The sequence below is a fragment of the Pseudopodoces humilis genome, chromosome 3 (assembly GCF_049639895.1).
Source record: "Pseudopodoces humilis isolate 2021_Gansu_Grassland_sample_001 chromosome 3, ASM4963989v1, whole genome shotgun sequence".
NCBI classification, from domain to species: Eukaryota; Metazoa; Chordata; class Aves; order Passeriformes; family Paridae; genus Pseudopodoces; species Pseudopodoces humilis.
In genome coordinates this window covers 10,220,536-10,235,725 of record NC_142202.1, presented here as the reverse complement: position 1 = coordinate 10,235,725, position 15,190 = coordinate 10,220,536, and the positions used below count along the sequence as shown (strand labels likewise).

Below are 15,190 nucleotides of genomic sequence, written 5' to 3'. Positions count from 1 at the left end.
CGCCCCTCCGCGCCATGCTGGCCGCCGCCTGGCTGGGCAGGGGCTCCTGGGGGCTCCTCCGCGGCGCGGCGCCGAGGCGGCCGGGCGGCGGCGCGGGGCCGCTGGGCGGCCGGCCCGGTCCGGCGGCGGGCGGGGGGGTCTCGTGCCTGCCCGCGTGCGCCGGGCCCCCGCGGCTGCTGCGCGCTCCCGCCGCCGCCTGGCGCCTCCTCAGCGGTGGGGCCGCCCCGCCAGAGCCCCCCCGGGAGCGCGGCGCGGCGGGGCCCTACGCCGAGCTGGTACGTGAGTGACACCGGGGACGGGGGGGCTGGCAGGTGTCACGGCCGGGGCTCCCGGACGGGCTCTTCGTGGGCGCTCTGGCGGCGGGGCGATTTCCCGTTGAAGGCGAAGTTAATGTTTAGCGGGTCGAGGCTATGTGCCTTGTGCAAGCAGCGGGCTGCTTCCAAGAACTTTCCAGGCTTTCTGTCTGGTTCACTTGCGAAAAGTATTTGTCGCGTTTAAAACTCCGTTAAGTGCCAAAGTGGGGGTTGCGTTCATGCCCTGAAGTTTTTACGTTTCTTGCTTTACAGTATGAAAACCCCTGGACCATCCCAAATATCCTGTCCATGGCGAGAATGGGTCTGGCGCCAGTTTTAGGCTATTTGATTGTTGAGGAGAATTTCAGCGTTGCCCTCGGTGTCTTTGTCCTGGCTGGCGTGACAGACCTGGTATGTCTGCATCAGTTTGGAAAAGCTTTGGGGACACCGGGCTCACGGTGATGCCGTGGTCATGCATTGAAGCAGACTTCAGTGTAGCGTGGAAATGGGTAAAACAGATTTGGTTTTAGATTTGGTGATTTCTGGGAATGCTCTATATATCCTTCGTGGTGCTGCAAAGGGAATTCGCAGGTGCCTGAAGGGGACTTAATGCTAATGGAGGAAAAGGGAATGTTAGGGCTCGTTGACCAGCCCCAGGTCGGCATTGGCCACTCAGCGCTTGTGCATCTGGTGGTCTTTTAAATTATACAAGTGTCACCTAAGAGGCATCACATTTTATCGTGGTTAAACTCCCTGTTTTACCTGTTGTTATTCATTAAATACCTCTCTAAAGTAGTGTACATGAGCTGCTTTGGTTCATACTCTTCTAACAGAGAGCTGTTGAATTTTGATTTTCCTAGTTGGATGGATTTATTGCACGGAATTGGGCTAATCAGAAATCAGCACTGGGAAGTGCTCTCGATCCCCTGGCAGATAAAATTCTCATCAGTGTGCTCTACGTGAGCCTAACTTGTGCAAATCTTATCCCAGGTGAGTTTATGTCAGTTGTGTGTTCTAGATAAGGTAAAGAAGGTCGATTTATGTGTAGCAACATTTCCTGTGTTTCTAGGAGGAAAACTGTGTATCTCTTGGAACTCTTGCTTTGCCAGTTGCTCTTTGCTCCCGTTAAACACTTCCAGAGGGACCCCGCAGAAAGCAAGTGCTGCCACATAAAAAAAAAAAAAAAAAAAAAACAACTAGCCTGTACTGCCATTTTAAAATGCTCTTCCTTTAAAGCAATAATAGTTGGTAGCTCTATAAAGTTGTTTTTGATGGGCTGGATTGTTTTAAGACTTCAGCTCAGACCCTTTCAGGAGTTGTGTTAAACATCCTCAGTAGTGCATAGAACTCAGGAGAATTTGGGAGCACTTATTTTGTCTTGCTTCCAATTTTCTGCTCTTTTGGTTGCGTTTTAACTTTAATCACGGACACAATTTTTCACTGGATGCTGTTGGCTTGAACTTCCAGTTCCACTGACTTCCATGATTATCCTGCGGGATGCGGCGCTCATTGCTGCGGTTTTTTACGTGCGGTACAAAACTCTTTCTCCACCGGTAAGTGCACGGCGTTAAAAACGTGTAATCAGAACAAAAAGTAAATTAATAAGCTTTTAGCAAAGTTGTGACCAAGAGATTTGTCATCTTGAGACTTAATGCACAAGATGTAATGCTGGTTCTTTTGCCAGATAGATTTCTGAGCAGAGCAGTGTTTAATAAAATATGGTTTGTAAAGATAAGTCAGAACTATTGTTAACTTTTTTCCGGTGTGTGATGTGTAATAATAAATCTTACAAAAGAGCAGTGTAATTCTTTAGTGCTACAGTTGCCTTTTCTTTATCATGTGAACTGGTATATCAAATTGAATGTGCAAGGGTTGCATTTTTTTTTCCTCTTTTCTCCCCCAACAGAGAACACTGAGTAGGTATTTTAACCCCTGTTATGCTACTGCACAATTAAAACCAACATTCATTAGCAAGGTAAGAGCAGTAACTCATTACAAAAGACAACTCCTGGGTACTTGGGGCATTGTGTGGTTTAGAGGGTGGGGATAATTTACCACTGCTGCCGAGTACAAGTTTCAAAATAGTGCACAGATCATGAAAGGTTTTCAACTATACTCTGTCAGAGCACGTGCTAATTTTGAGAGAGTAAAATGCTTAATTTTAAAAAGGTTTCTAAACAAATTTTCTTTGTGTAGACTAATCCTTAAAGCAGTAATAAAAGTGTATGTATATTTCTTGCACTGTACTTCTTCGTGTTGCTCAACAGTTCCTGTTTTGCTTTTTTCAGATGAACACAGCAGTCCAGCTGATTTTGGTGGCGGCTTCTTTAGCAGCTCCTGTTTTCAATTATGTGGACAGCATCTATCTGCAGACATTATGGTAACTAATATCTTGAATTTTTTCCCCCCCAGATAATTTTATGTGTTCCTAAAGAAACTGGTGATCGAGATTAATTTGTGTGGAACAAAAAAACTGCCCAGAAGATGTAATAAGCCTGTATGCCTGAATTTTTACAGCTTTAGTCTTAAATGACACCAGAATTAGATACTTATTTGTACTTAATTTACTACACAAGCAAAAGGTGGTCACATGAAACTAGTTAAGATCCAGGAATAATAGCTTAGAAACAAGTCTTTGGGGTAGGCATGGTGTACACAGGCAAAACATAAATTCAGATCAGTGGAGAAGAAAGGAGCAGGAAGAAAGGCTGTATGTATTCCTCATTTATTCATGCCATAAGTGTCCTTGAAAAAACAACCTTGGGATCAGTAAAAATAGCTATTCTTATTTTGGTTTTGACTGTACCTTCTCTCTGGAAATCCTCTTTGAAAAGCACATGGAGAAATGGTGATTCCTGCTAGGCTTTAGGAAGGAGAGGAAGGGATGGGATAAGAACAGGCATAAAGGAGCTTCCCTCCTTAAGTAATGCTGTTCCTCCCACTGTCACTGGAGATCTGAACTGAGTCTGAACTGCAGCTGGCTGCAGCTGTTGCAAGTGCAGTTAGTTTTCCTGAGCTGTTAGGTAAGAGTTCAGAACAGAGAGTTCTGAGCAGCAGATGTCAGAATTACTTAGGAACTTAGTTTAAAGTAGTGCAAAATCCAGTGTTACTTGTCTTGTAGGAAAATAAAAAACCCAACCAAACCAAAGAAACCAAAACCACCAACCCAAACCAAGAAGTGTTTAAGGAACACTTCATAAATGAACCTTGATCTTAACAGTCTGTGGTTTTTTATCCTTGTGGTAAAACAAAATCTAGCATTGCCTCTGGGTGTAATTTGCCAGGGTGCTCTGTGAATATTCTCAGAGCACTCTCCCTGGCAGAGCACTCAGGGAGGGCTGTAGCAGTGACTCCTACCTCAGGGGTGGTGTCAGCCTTTCACACAGGGAAGCACTGCTCATTTAGGTATAGCTGTGGTCTGGAAGGGAGCAAAAGAGGCTGAAGCAGGACCTTGTTCTTTAGCTTTGGAACCTGGTGAAAATGGTAATCTCAAGTCTTGAGTGGTTTGAATGCTCCCTGTTCACACTGCCAAGAAATAGTATCTCACATCTGCCAGTTCTCAAGCTGGTAAAAATTATGTAGGCTGCAAATGCTGAATATTTTATTTTCCCTTCTCTAAAACAAGTGCTAGTGTGGTGAAAATTTGTCCTGGTATGCAGTTTCACTGAAACATGCTGCTTACCATTGGATGGCAGACGCTTTGTTTATCTAATCCTCCCCATAGCACTGAATTTCAGCGTAAAGTTGTAAGCTGCATTTTTGTGGTGCACAGCACCTCACTGTGTAGTTAGATGCTAAAAAAGATAAAACAAAAAGGACTTTTTATATTGTCCATAGGACATGACTTACAGGAGCTCTTTTCCCCAAAAGGTGCATCACAGCTTTCACAACGGTGACATCTGCCTACAGCTATTACCACTACGGTAGAAAAACTGTCCAGGTGATCAGGAACAAGTGAAGTGGTGCAGGTGATAAAGGTGAAGTGTTCCTGGAAGGGCAGGAAGGTGCTGTGCCCCAAGAGGTGGTGGTATTGCAGCTGAGTTTTGGATCAAAGCACTCTTTGTTTTTCTGCTTAAACCATGGCATCACAATGAAGTGAAATTTGAACATGTACTGTGTATATATGTAGAGAGAGACTTTTCAATGTATTTTTAATTTCTTTAAAAATGAGGTTGTTTACAAAAACAAATAAATAAGATTCTTAAAAACATGGGTTACTTGTTGCTGCCATGTGCATTCTGAGTATTTCATGCTGTTTTTGAAGTCAAGACACACACTTGGCACCAGATGTGTCTTGCCACATTCATGCAAGACACTGAGTACACTGGGATCTGAGAAGAAAAAGCAATTACAGGGACAAATTTGTACCTCAGCCTAAGTCAGTAAACCATCACTGCTCATTAGGACTTAATGACACACCTGAGGTTGCAGCAGAAGATGTCATCGAGGGACAGTATCTTCAGAAATTCAAAGCAGAGAGAAATTTTGCTTTATATTCCGTGGGTGACATGGATAAGCCATGAAGAGTTCCTGCCCTGCTGCCTTTTGTTTTTAAAGATGAGCGATGAACTGTACTCAGAGTTTTTGGGAAAGGTCAGCGGTGCTGTGAGGAGTCTGTATCCAAATGGCGTTAAGTCTCTCATCCTATGTATTAATTCCTAGTGATTGAAAGAAATTCCTGTATCTCCAAATGCTTCTAAAAGAGCATTCTCTTAAAGCTTCTAAAGATGTTTAATCCAAATACCACTGGCTAAAGAGGACATTTGAAATACTGTCCAAATGAATGGAGACAGTGGAAGAAACTTTCAGATGTGTTTGCTGTTAATTCTTCCTGTACTTCTAGCTTCAAGATGTACTCTGTGCTCCCCCTCATGCTAGGACAACTTGTTCTTTGCCTGTTCTCTGCCTATGAAACCGAGGAAAGAACAAAGCAGAACAGGTCAAGTTGGTCATAAACTCGTATTTTCTCTTTGTGAGCAACATTCTCTTTCATGTCATAAAAAAGAGTGCAGCTGCGAAGGGTTTCAATGACTGAAATCAGGAGGTAAATAATACCACTGTTGTATTAGCACAGAAAACTTTCTGTGGGTACCTCTTTGGAGAGCACAGTCTTTTTTGTGACAGTGTGTTTGTTATACAAAGCATTTTAATGGGTTTTTTTTTATATTGAAACTTATATAAAATGGTGCACAAACACTTGATCTTTGTTTTAACTGCCCCATGTTTTGTCGTCAGCCCTGGATAGAGCGCAAAGCCTGTGGAGGTTTCCTTAAAACACGTGAGTAGTGAAATGGAGTATTTTCCGTGCCAAACTGTTGACAATTCGGAGGTTTACTGTACCCGCTCCGGAGCGCGGAGCTTGCCTGGGGAGCGTTCTGGTCCCGCGCGGCCGCCGTACCCCGGGCACGCCCTGCTCGCCATGGCGGCGCCCGAGCCGCCGCCGCCGCCCGAGAGCTGCAGGCCGCTGAGCGCGCTGCTGAGCGGCATCGCCCAGGCCGCCTTCCACGGCAACGCCGGCATCACCGAGGAGCTGCTGCGCGCTCAGCTCTACCCCGAGGCGCCGCCGGAGGAGTTCCGCGCTCTGCGGGCCAAGATGGGCGGCCTCCTCCAGGTACCGGCGGCGCGGGCCCGGGGCGCTGCGGGGGGAAGGGGCCGCGGCCTGGGGAAAGCCGCTCCATGGCCTCACTCCCGCCGGGTGTCCGCGGGGCTCTGGGTGCACAGGTCCCTGCCCTGTGCCCTGCCCTGCCCGGTCCGCGGGCATCCATCCCCTAGCGGGCACAGCCCGGTGCGGGGAACGGCCGAGATGGGACCCGAGGGATGGCCTGAAGCTGTGTCGGGAGGGTTAGGCTGGGTATCAGGAAAAGGTTCTTCACTCGGAGGCGGGTTGGGCACTGAAAGGCTCCCCAGGGCAGCGGTCACAGCACCAAGCCTGACAGCTCCAGCAGCGTTTGGACGGCGCTGGCGAGCCCCGGCTGTGGCTCCTGGGGAGGTGCAGGGCCAGGGGCTGGGCTGGCCGAGCCCTCAGGGTCCCGTACAGCTCCGCTCCTGCCGTGCTCCTGGGGCTCGGCTCGGCTCCCCCGCCGCTCCTCAGGAGCCCGAGTTCCTCAGGGCCCCGCGCTGTGCAGGGAAAAGGCGACACGTTCTGGGTGTGTGCTCCTGGAAATGGGTACCTGCTACTTTCTGAGAAGAGCTGCAGTTTTCTTGTAAGAAAGCACCGCCCATTATGAAGCAAGCCAGTTAACTTAGCCAACAGATTCTGCTTTTTGTGCAAGAGAGAAGGTGTTTTTCCCCGTAACGGAGCGTTTTGGTCTCCGGTCAAAGTGAGCTGCGTGTGGATCAAGGTAGCCTCCAGGTGCTAAATCCTTGGATGGCCACTGCCACCTTGTGGGTAAATGCACGGCTGTTTGGCCAGATTTATAAAGCTGGTCGGTAGATTTAAAATATAACTGAGAGATTTGGAATTTGATGAGGATGATGTCACTCACTTTTCTGCCTATATGAAGATTCTGTTTATTTAATGATCAGATTCATGTGGTGCCCTGAAAAGCCTGCAGTGGAAGTGAGTCCTAAAGACTGATTCCTTTAGGGCTCTCTGTTTTTGTCTGTGGGCTTTTTTGTAGTGGGTAACTTAAAGGATGTGACACCTAAATTCTATGGATCCTTATAAGATCTGTGCTCTAGAGCTTCCTAAAAGAACCCCTTGGCCTTCTGGTCTCTCTGAGGGCTCTCTTTCCTTCATGTCTGTCAGTTTTGGGGGAGAAGGTTGATTTTAGGACTGTGCTTTGGAAGTACAGAAGTTTAAACTTATCTTCCTGTTTTAGTATCTCCCTGACTTGAAACCTGGGGGGTTTTTATGCCACTCTGTATTTACTGGTAGCAGCAAACTTCAAAAGGGGTCCTCTGTGCTTAAAGCATCTTGGTCTTTGGACACGTCTCTTTGGTGCTGGTGTCTCTTCAGCACCAGAAGAAGCAAAACTTACTGTAAGATCTGCCTTTTCCCTTCTTTGTCAATTGCCATGTGAATTTCTGAGCATATTTATTCCAGTTTTCTTACTTGGTTGCGAAAAATCTGCAGGATTAAAATAACAAAAGCTGTGGGGAAAAAATACATCTTTGTTACCTTTTTGTGGTTTTATTTTTTTGTCCTCCTCCTCTGGGTGGTGGAGGAAGAGGAGCAAACAGCAGGATGACAACAGAAAGTCTAGAAGCAGAGAGATTCATTGCCCTGTGACTTAATTGGTGTAGTTTGTGTCTTCTAAGTACTAAACATGGATCTGGCCCATAAATCAACCTCTTGGCTTCACTGAAGGATTTCCCAATACCTTTCTGCATTCCACATGTGCAAAGTGTGGCACCTGTGAAAAACATGGAGATGAATAAATGCCACAAAAGTCTATCATATTTACTGTAGCAATAAAAAATTTGATTTTTCCCCCCCATGGATTATATAGAGGGTAGTGCTGGGTTTATGTTTATAAAAGATGTCATTATGATGTACTTCATCTGTTTCCTTTGCTGCCCATCGATCTGCTGAATATGCATGAATCAGCTGATATCTTTCTAAAATGCCAAATTTATTTTGTAGTGAGATCATGTTTCTTTATTAAATTAATTTTTTTTTAAAATCTCATTTCTTGTGTGGAATATCCTGGAAGGCTGGCCCTGGAGAACCATACAATTTCAGTGTTGTTCTTTGTAATTGTTTTTTGCTCTCTGCCTTCATCCTTCCCAGCCTCCTGTCCCTTAAGGCTGCAAAACATTCTCACCACCAGGTTTTTTGGGTTTTTCAAAGGTTATTTCATCCTTGTTAAAACAGTACATTTGTCTGCTTCTTAGATAAAACCGGCCATAGTTCGTTTCCATGTGGAGTAATCCCACTGTTTTCCTTTTGGTGGCAGTAACCTCTTGCATTTATTGAACAGGATCCTTTGCTGCTGCGTTTGAAGTGTCCTCCTTCACTCTTCTGCTTTGGAACAAACTTCACGTAGGCTAAGCAATAATAAAAATTTCAGCATGAAGAGTAGAAATATTTTATCATACTTGATTTATAAGTTGTTTTGTTTGGGTTTTTTTTTCCACAAATACTGAAGGAGTTACCATCTGTAGTAAATATCCTGATATGTGAATGGTAAAATATTAATCAGACTATATAAAAAATAATTAGAACTTGATATCCAGCGTATAAAGTATGCTGTCCCTAAAGATTGTCATCCTCCTGCCAGGGACTGCAGCCATTTTCTTATGAAGTTGCTGTTATGCAACCCCTCAAGAGGGGTTTCCAAAGCATTTTTACCCCTGTTTGAGACGGAAGAGACAGCACCTTCATAACAGAGACCTGCCCTTATGGGAAAAGTCAGAGCAGAAAAACAGTTGTTAAGGTTCCCTCAGCAGTGGAGGATAAAGGCCTTTGCTTCTTCAGCAGGATTTCTGCTAACAGAAACATTTCTGCTAACAATTTCTGCTAACTGATGGAAAATAAATGACTTCTTGCATTTTCTAATAAGGGAAGAGAGTTGCCATTCTTCCCTCTCCTCAGATACCTTGTGATTCCTCAAATACGTGGGCTGGGTCATGAACTGGGGAGCACTTTGCAGTTGTCCAAGCTTCTGGAAGGCTGAGAGGGAAAGCAGCTTCAGTCTGAAGACTTGAGATAAAATAATTTTGGAAGAGCTAATAGGAGAGACTGCTTGCTTTCTGCCACCTGTATTTGCAATTGTGCCTGCATCTCCTAACTAGAAAGAAAACCTTTTAAGCAAGCTTATTCTTCTTGATTCAGGGAAAAAGAAAAAAGTATTGTGTCCCTGTTTTCTACCCAAAAATGTCTCCTATGTAGTGATACACTTTTTACTCCAGTGGATGACTGGGCTTATAATGGATAATTCTGTTTGTTATTGGGCTAGGTGAAAATGTATTAATAACTTTGCACAGAATTTTGTGAGGGAGGGAATGTCTATAGAGTTATAATAGGACATACATGAGAAAATTGCTATTATCTGAATTGATGTTTGCCTGTAACAACTAAATAAAAATCCTTGCCTTTGTTTTTTTTTCAATTTAGCAAAACACCACTATATGTAGCTCACTAATCTGAACACATCTCAGTTGCCAGCTCACCTCGTATAAAATCTAACCCCACAGTTATTGCTTCTTTTTTCCTTTTTTCCCCCATTTTCCACATTGTCTTAGGAGGGTAGAAAATGTAATATTTACTGGAACTAGCACCTACTGTATTGCAGTGACGAAAATGTGCATGGGCACTATCCCAAAGCATTCTTGCTGCTTTTAGTGAGTTATTTTAGCTTTTAGGTTGGTGTTTGTGTGGTCACTTCACAAGGGGACTGGCACAGCTGGCAGGTCACATAAAGTGGAGGGGTAAAATACTTGAAAACAATGAAGTGGAGAGGAAGGTGTGACAGGGTTGAAGAACATTACCAGGAGTGATAAGATCAGTGCTCTACTGCCTAGAGCAGCAATTTGTTGCTTAGGTATGTTAGCTAGAAAGAACAATGTGCCTGCATCATTAGGGATTTTTTTTTAATGACTTTTTCGTGATTTCTCAGGTTGCAGAAGTTGGAATTTGTGTTGTTAAAGCCTCTCACATTTGCAGTGTTGTTTTCATTGGTACTGTGATTCCTGAGATGTGTAGGAGGTGGTGTTATTGCTGGTGGCCGTGGGATTTGGAGGTGATAGTGTTCTGCACCACGAGCATTATTTTAAACAACAGGGTGTGAACAAGGAGCCTGTACATTACAAACCTCAACTACAACTGCGAATCCTCAAGGCAGACAGAAACAGGAGGGCTTCCACCATCATGATGTCCTTCATTTAATGAGTGCTGTTTCCTGTAACTTATATGTGAGACAGAAAGGCTCGTTTCATTGGGATTGTGAAGTGCTGATATTCTGTGACTGTGCCACCTCAGTGAAAATGGCTCACCTGAAGTTTAATGGTTTGCCTGACCTTTTGCAGTGCTTTATTTTTTTTATTTTTTTAAGGTTAGCTACAGAAAAGTGGTAAATTGAAGAAACGTCATCAGATCTGCCTCACTGATCTATAATAGGTGTGGTAGACTCTGTATTGCCCAAACAAGAAGCAAATCTCTCTCTCGCCTAATTACAGTGTTGATTATATCTCTGCAAGCAGAGATCTGGTTGCTTTGCCCCAGTTTTGGAGGTTGGTGCTACCTGTGTGTTTCTAGAGCAGGCAGGTCAGTACTGGCTCTTCTTGTGTCTAATGCCTCTGCATTACCTCTTAGTTTTAGAATGCCCTACTGCATTTTAATTCTGCTAATTGCCAGTTAATCGCCTTCCAAAGCAGCATGAGAAATTTGGATTCCCTGGTGGTGGCAGTGCTTTGTGTCCTGCTGATTCCCACTTTCCCATCCAAATATATGGTTTAGTTTGTTGAATTTGTAGGACTTCTGCAAGTATGAGGCATTTTCATCATTAATGACACCATTTCTCAAATAAAAAAGAAACAACCCAAACTCTTCAGGTGTGATTACATAAGTTACACACACATATGTGTGTGTCTGTGATCAGCATATTCTGTGTGTATAGGGGGGTGTGCAGAGAAAGGGAAATATATTGATTGCTATAATTCATTATTCCAACCTGATCCCCACGGTGTTTCTCTTGACGTTAACAAGAGTCTACTCTGATTGAAGAACAGGGAGTCAGATCTGGCCTTTGAACATCATTATTCCAAATTAAATGCTTCTACTATGCTTAATTAGCATTCATCAAACACATGCTGTATGGAATATATTTGAAAAGGGAGAAGGACTCCCTTAGGCTTCACATGTAGCTCATGCTTTTATTTCAGTACCACTAAGGCTCCATTCCCTATTCCCCAAAGTGTGTGGGAAGTGCTGAAGGGGGTAATGAAGCTCAGTGCCATCATCTCACAGCACTGGTGATTTTCTGGACTACTTTGAGATGTCTTTCCTCTTTTAAATGTGGGATTCTGAAAAGGGGAGAACTTGAGCTATCTCCTCTTCAAACTGATGCATAAAGAAAGAAGGGAAGGGAAGGGAAGGGAAGGGAAGGGAAGGGAAGGGAAGGGAAGGGAAGGGAAGGGAAGGGAAGGGAAGGGAAGGGAAGGGAAGGGAAGGGAAGGGAAGGGAAGGGAAGGGAAGGGAAGGGAAGGGAAGGGAAGGGAAGGGAAGGGAAGGGAAGGGAAGGGAAGGGAAGGGAAGGGAAGGAAAAGGCTCAATGCTGAAATTTTGTTCTTTATTATATGATACCCTAAAAATGGTGTCTCTTAAAACTGGTGTGAAGGAAGATTAGTTCTTGCTCCAGGAGCCAACTGATGGTAGCAAGGAAGTAAAAATATTAATTTCAACCTTACTGGTCTCATGTGAGTCTGCCATACAGCTGAGCAGATAATCGGCCTTTCTTTCTTTCTTCCTTTCTTTTCTTTCTTTCCTTTCTTTTCTTTCTTTCTTTCTTTCTTTCTTTCTTTCTTTCTTTCTTTCTTTCTTTCTTTCATTCTTTCATTCTTTCTTTCTTTCCTTTCTTTTCTTTCTTTCTTTCTTTCTTTCTTTCTTTCTTTCTTTCTTTCTTTCTTTCTTTCATTCTTTCATTCTTTCATTCTTTCTTGCATTCTTGCATTCTTGCATTCTTGCATTCTTGCATTCTTTCTTCAGAGAGTGTGGTTAACATGTTGAATAACACTCCATCAAAGATGCAGGAGCTGTGGTAGGCACTTGAGCCAGTGGAGTTCACAGCTAGTGTATGAAAAGGAAATTTGGATGACACAGCTCAACTTTTTTACAAGCTGAACATCTGAAATTTTTCAGTCCTTGTAACACTTAGCTGCAATTTTGGCATGATGTAATTTAGATTTTTTTGACTGTGCTCGTGTGTAGCAACTAATTGCAGTATAATCAACAACTTATTAAAAGAAAAAAATGCTGACAAAACCAAAAATTTTGAATTTGTATGGCTAGAATTATTGCAGTTTGAAGCTTGTATTCTGAATTTCTTCCAGTCTGGTGACCAAATATGTTGGAGCCTGACTTCTTCAAAGTTTGGATGACATTAGTTTTTTCAATAGTTTATTTAATAAAAAAAGGGAAAAGCTTTAGTAGCACAAAGTACCAGACATTGCAAATGTTACATGACGTCCTTTCTCATTGATGTTTTAGTCGTAAAACCCAATGGAAGTTGTCAGGTAAGAACATCTGTCAGCTTGAGCTGCTGAGTGGCCCCTGTGTGTTTCCCCAGGAGCCTCCCTGGGCAGTCAGGATTAGCTGCAGCATCCTGGGAGGGCTCCAGGGTCATCCCTCGGGGATGATTTATTTTATATTAAGGTGATTTGACTGACTTTATTTAAAGACAGGGCCTAAAATACCTAGTTTTTAATTTTATCATTATCATTATAAATGTATGCTTTTACACTATGAATTTTAAGAAAAGGATTTAATTTATGGAGTAAGTAAGAATGAGTGGAACATTGATGGCCTCCATTGTGAAGGATTAAGGGTTCATTATTGGGAAAACCAAACTGGCTTGGTTGGTTTGTGAGCTTTGGTTAGTTGGTTTGTTTTGTGTGGTTGATTTTGTTTGGTTTGTTTTGTTTTGGCAGTTGATTTGTTTGTTTGTTTTGAGGGGAAGGCATTTTTGTTTTGTATTCTCAATACCTGAAGCTTAAGCACAGTAGTTTTCCATTATTTTGTACCATTGTATTTACCAGTCATAAACAAGGAAACCAAATCTTCCTTTGCTTATTTTAGCCACCCAATGATTTAAAAATTGGACTGTGGGACTTGCCTTTTGCTTTGTTTACAGTGCACGAGCACCTGGTTCTGGTTGATAGCCCAAGATCTAATTCAGAGTATTCTACTTTTTGTAAAGTTGGTAGTTATAGAATTGTATAGCAAGTTCCCTCCTCATTCTCAGTTCCCAGTAGAGTTCAGTATCTCTTTATCTGCTGTGCTTGAGGACTGCAAGTTTAGTTTTTAAAGGTGACGGTGATCTTGGAATGCTTTTTTTTTTTAACCCTCTAATTCGTTGGCATATTCTATATTTACCTCTTTACAATGCTGGTTTCAATGCTGGTCTACAATGCTTAAATGTGATTTCATGTAAGTAAAAATAGACTGCAACAATCTCATGAAAACAAGACATAAAATATATTATTCAGAGAAAATGTGAAATAATAGCCAATTTGTCCGAACAGTTTTTAGCCTTAAGTGTTTTTCTAACTATTTTTAAAATATTTTTGTAATCATGTCACTGTGCATATGTTAATACATTTTTGAAAGCGTGTTTTTTCACATCTCTCTCTCTTCCCTAACAATAAAAAGTGGCAATACAAATATAGTTTGAGCGAATTCTGTGGGGTTTTTTTCCAAATAAGGTTAGATTTTTTTTCTGGTTGAGATGTTTTGGGATCTCTGCCAAAAGATTTCTACCTCAGCTTGGTGGGTAGTTTTTTCTTTCCTTTCTTTGCAGTCTCTCTGAACTGTGATGCCAGGATTATGAAATATGTTTTGAAGATACATGCAGACACTGAAGTAGTATCTGTGTAAAAGGCAAGTAATCAAAAGACATTTTTACTCCTTGTCTGACATTTACACACGGCTTTGTTGTCTCTCCTCAGACTGTCACATCAGATGTGCTGTTCTCTCAGACTCTTTTTGCCATTTCTCGTTCAAGAGTAGTTTTTACTCTCTTCTGACAAGCTGTTTGTATAAGTACCTTTTAGTTTTACATAGTCACACATGGCAGAAATATTTTATGTACTTGGATTAGTTGTGATTCCTTTTTTATTTTTTCATTTAGCTCAATTTTTACCTTTTTTTGAAGTGAGAAAAACATTTATAACTCTCTTTTTCTGCCAAAGAAAAAATGGTACGTTTATGATTTACATTTGCTCGGCAAGGAGAGTGGGTCTGCTCATTTTATGGCATGTTAGGAAATCCATAAAAAGTCTCATAATGAACAGAAAACTCTAATGAAGTTGTCTAGTTCATGTGGACAAATGTCAGGGAGTTTATTGAATATCAGTAACCCCAAATTTGACTAAAAGACAAAAGCCACGGGAAAAATTAATTGAATTCTTTTTGATGCCACAGGTTGCAGTGTCTTTGAGCAATCGATTGCTGAAGTTTCTAGCAGCTGAGGCCTAAAAATGCGAAATCTAAAAGGAGGTTTTCAGTGCCAAGCACTGTGAGCTCTGCCAACCACAGTGGTGTGTTTGTAGCAGAGCACATGGGCTGTGGAGGCACAGGGCTGCTGAGGGGCTCCTACAAGCTTGGGAAAACCTGATGGCTTGGCCAGCTCTGACTCCAGCAGCCCAGCCTGACAGAGAGCCGCCCTTTCTGGGGTAATCAGAGCAGTCATCAATATTTAATGGGATTCTATTGGAGAGTGCTTTGGTTGAATGTCTTAGCTGTTTCATCAGGTCTTTAGCTTTTTCTTTTTTTTTTTTTCCCAAAATATTAATTATGTTTAGTGCAAAGATAATTTTTGATACAGGAAATGGCAACTAAGTCTTTATGGGAAAGTGAGAGATGGTTTGTTCTGAGCTCCCTGCTTTGGCCTTTTTTCCTGATCAGGTGATGTCTCCCAGCAGCAGGGATGGAAAGAAACATTTGCAGTTGTGATTCCTGTGCTGAGAAGTTTGACCTGCTGCTCCTTTCTCCTCGTAAAGGCTCAGCTGTTCACAGCCACTTTGTCTGCTGCTGGTTTGGGGAACATGTTTTATGTTTCACTGAGCTGACAGGAGGGAAAACCATTTTCTTTGTGCTGAAAGGAAGCCCTGGTGGCTGGGATCCTGAGAATGGAAGCTTTCCTCTCACCTGTCAGCTCTGTCAGCGTGTAACATGAGTTGTCAAAATAGGTGGTGAAGGACCCAGATGGCAGAGCACTGTTGCTTGCTTCCTGTGAAGC

At 42.8% G+C, this 15,190-nt stretch overlaps 2 protein-coding genes across 2 annotated transcripts in view; both read left to right on the top strand.

Moving 5' to 3' along the window:
* The first annotated feature begins 14 nt into the window (after positions 1-14).
* On the top strand, positions 15-4,503 carry CRLS1 (cardiolipin synthase 1). The gene is made up of 7 exons (XM_005525495.3): positions 15-275; positions 567-704; positions 1,154-1,283; positions 1,761-1,846; positions 2,200-2,268; positions 2,582-2,673; positions 4,164-4,503. Exons 1-7 carry the CDS (start codon positions 15-17, stop codon positions 4,249-4,251), a joined length of 864 nt encoding a protein of 287 aa, XP_005525552.3. The 3' UTR covers positions 4,252-4,503.
* Positions 4,504-5,698: 1,195 nt separating this feature from the next.
* The window catches only part of COMMD1 (copper metabolism domain containing 1), a 60,951-nt gene continuing 51,459 nt past the window's right edge, over positions 5,699-15,190 (top strand). The window contains exon 1 of the mRNA XM_005525388.3: positions 5,699-5,904. Coding sequence (XP_005525445.1) covers positions 5,713-5,904 — 192 coding nt within the window. The 5' untranslated portion in view covers positions 5,699-5,712. The remainder of the gene's footprint in view (positions 5,905-15,190) is intronic.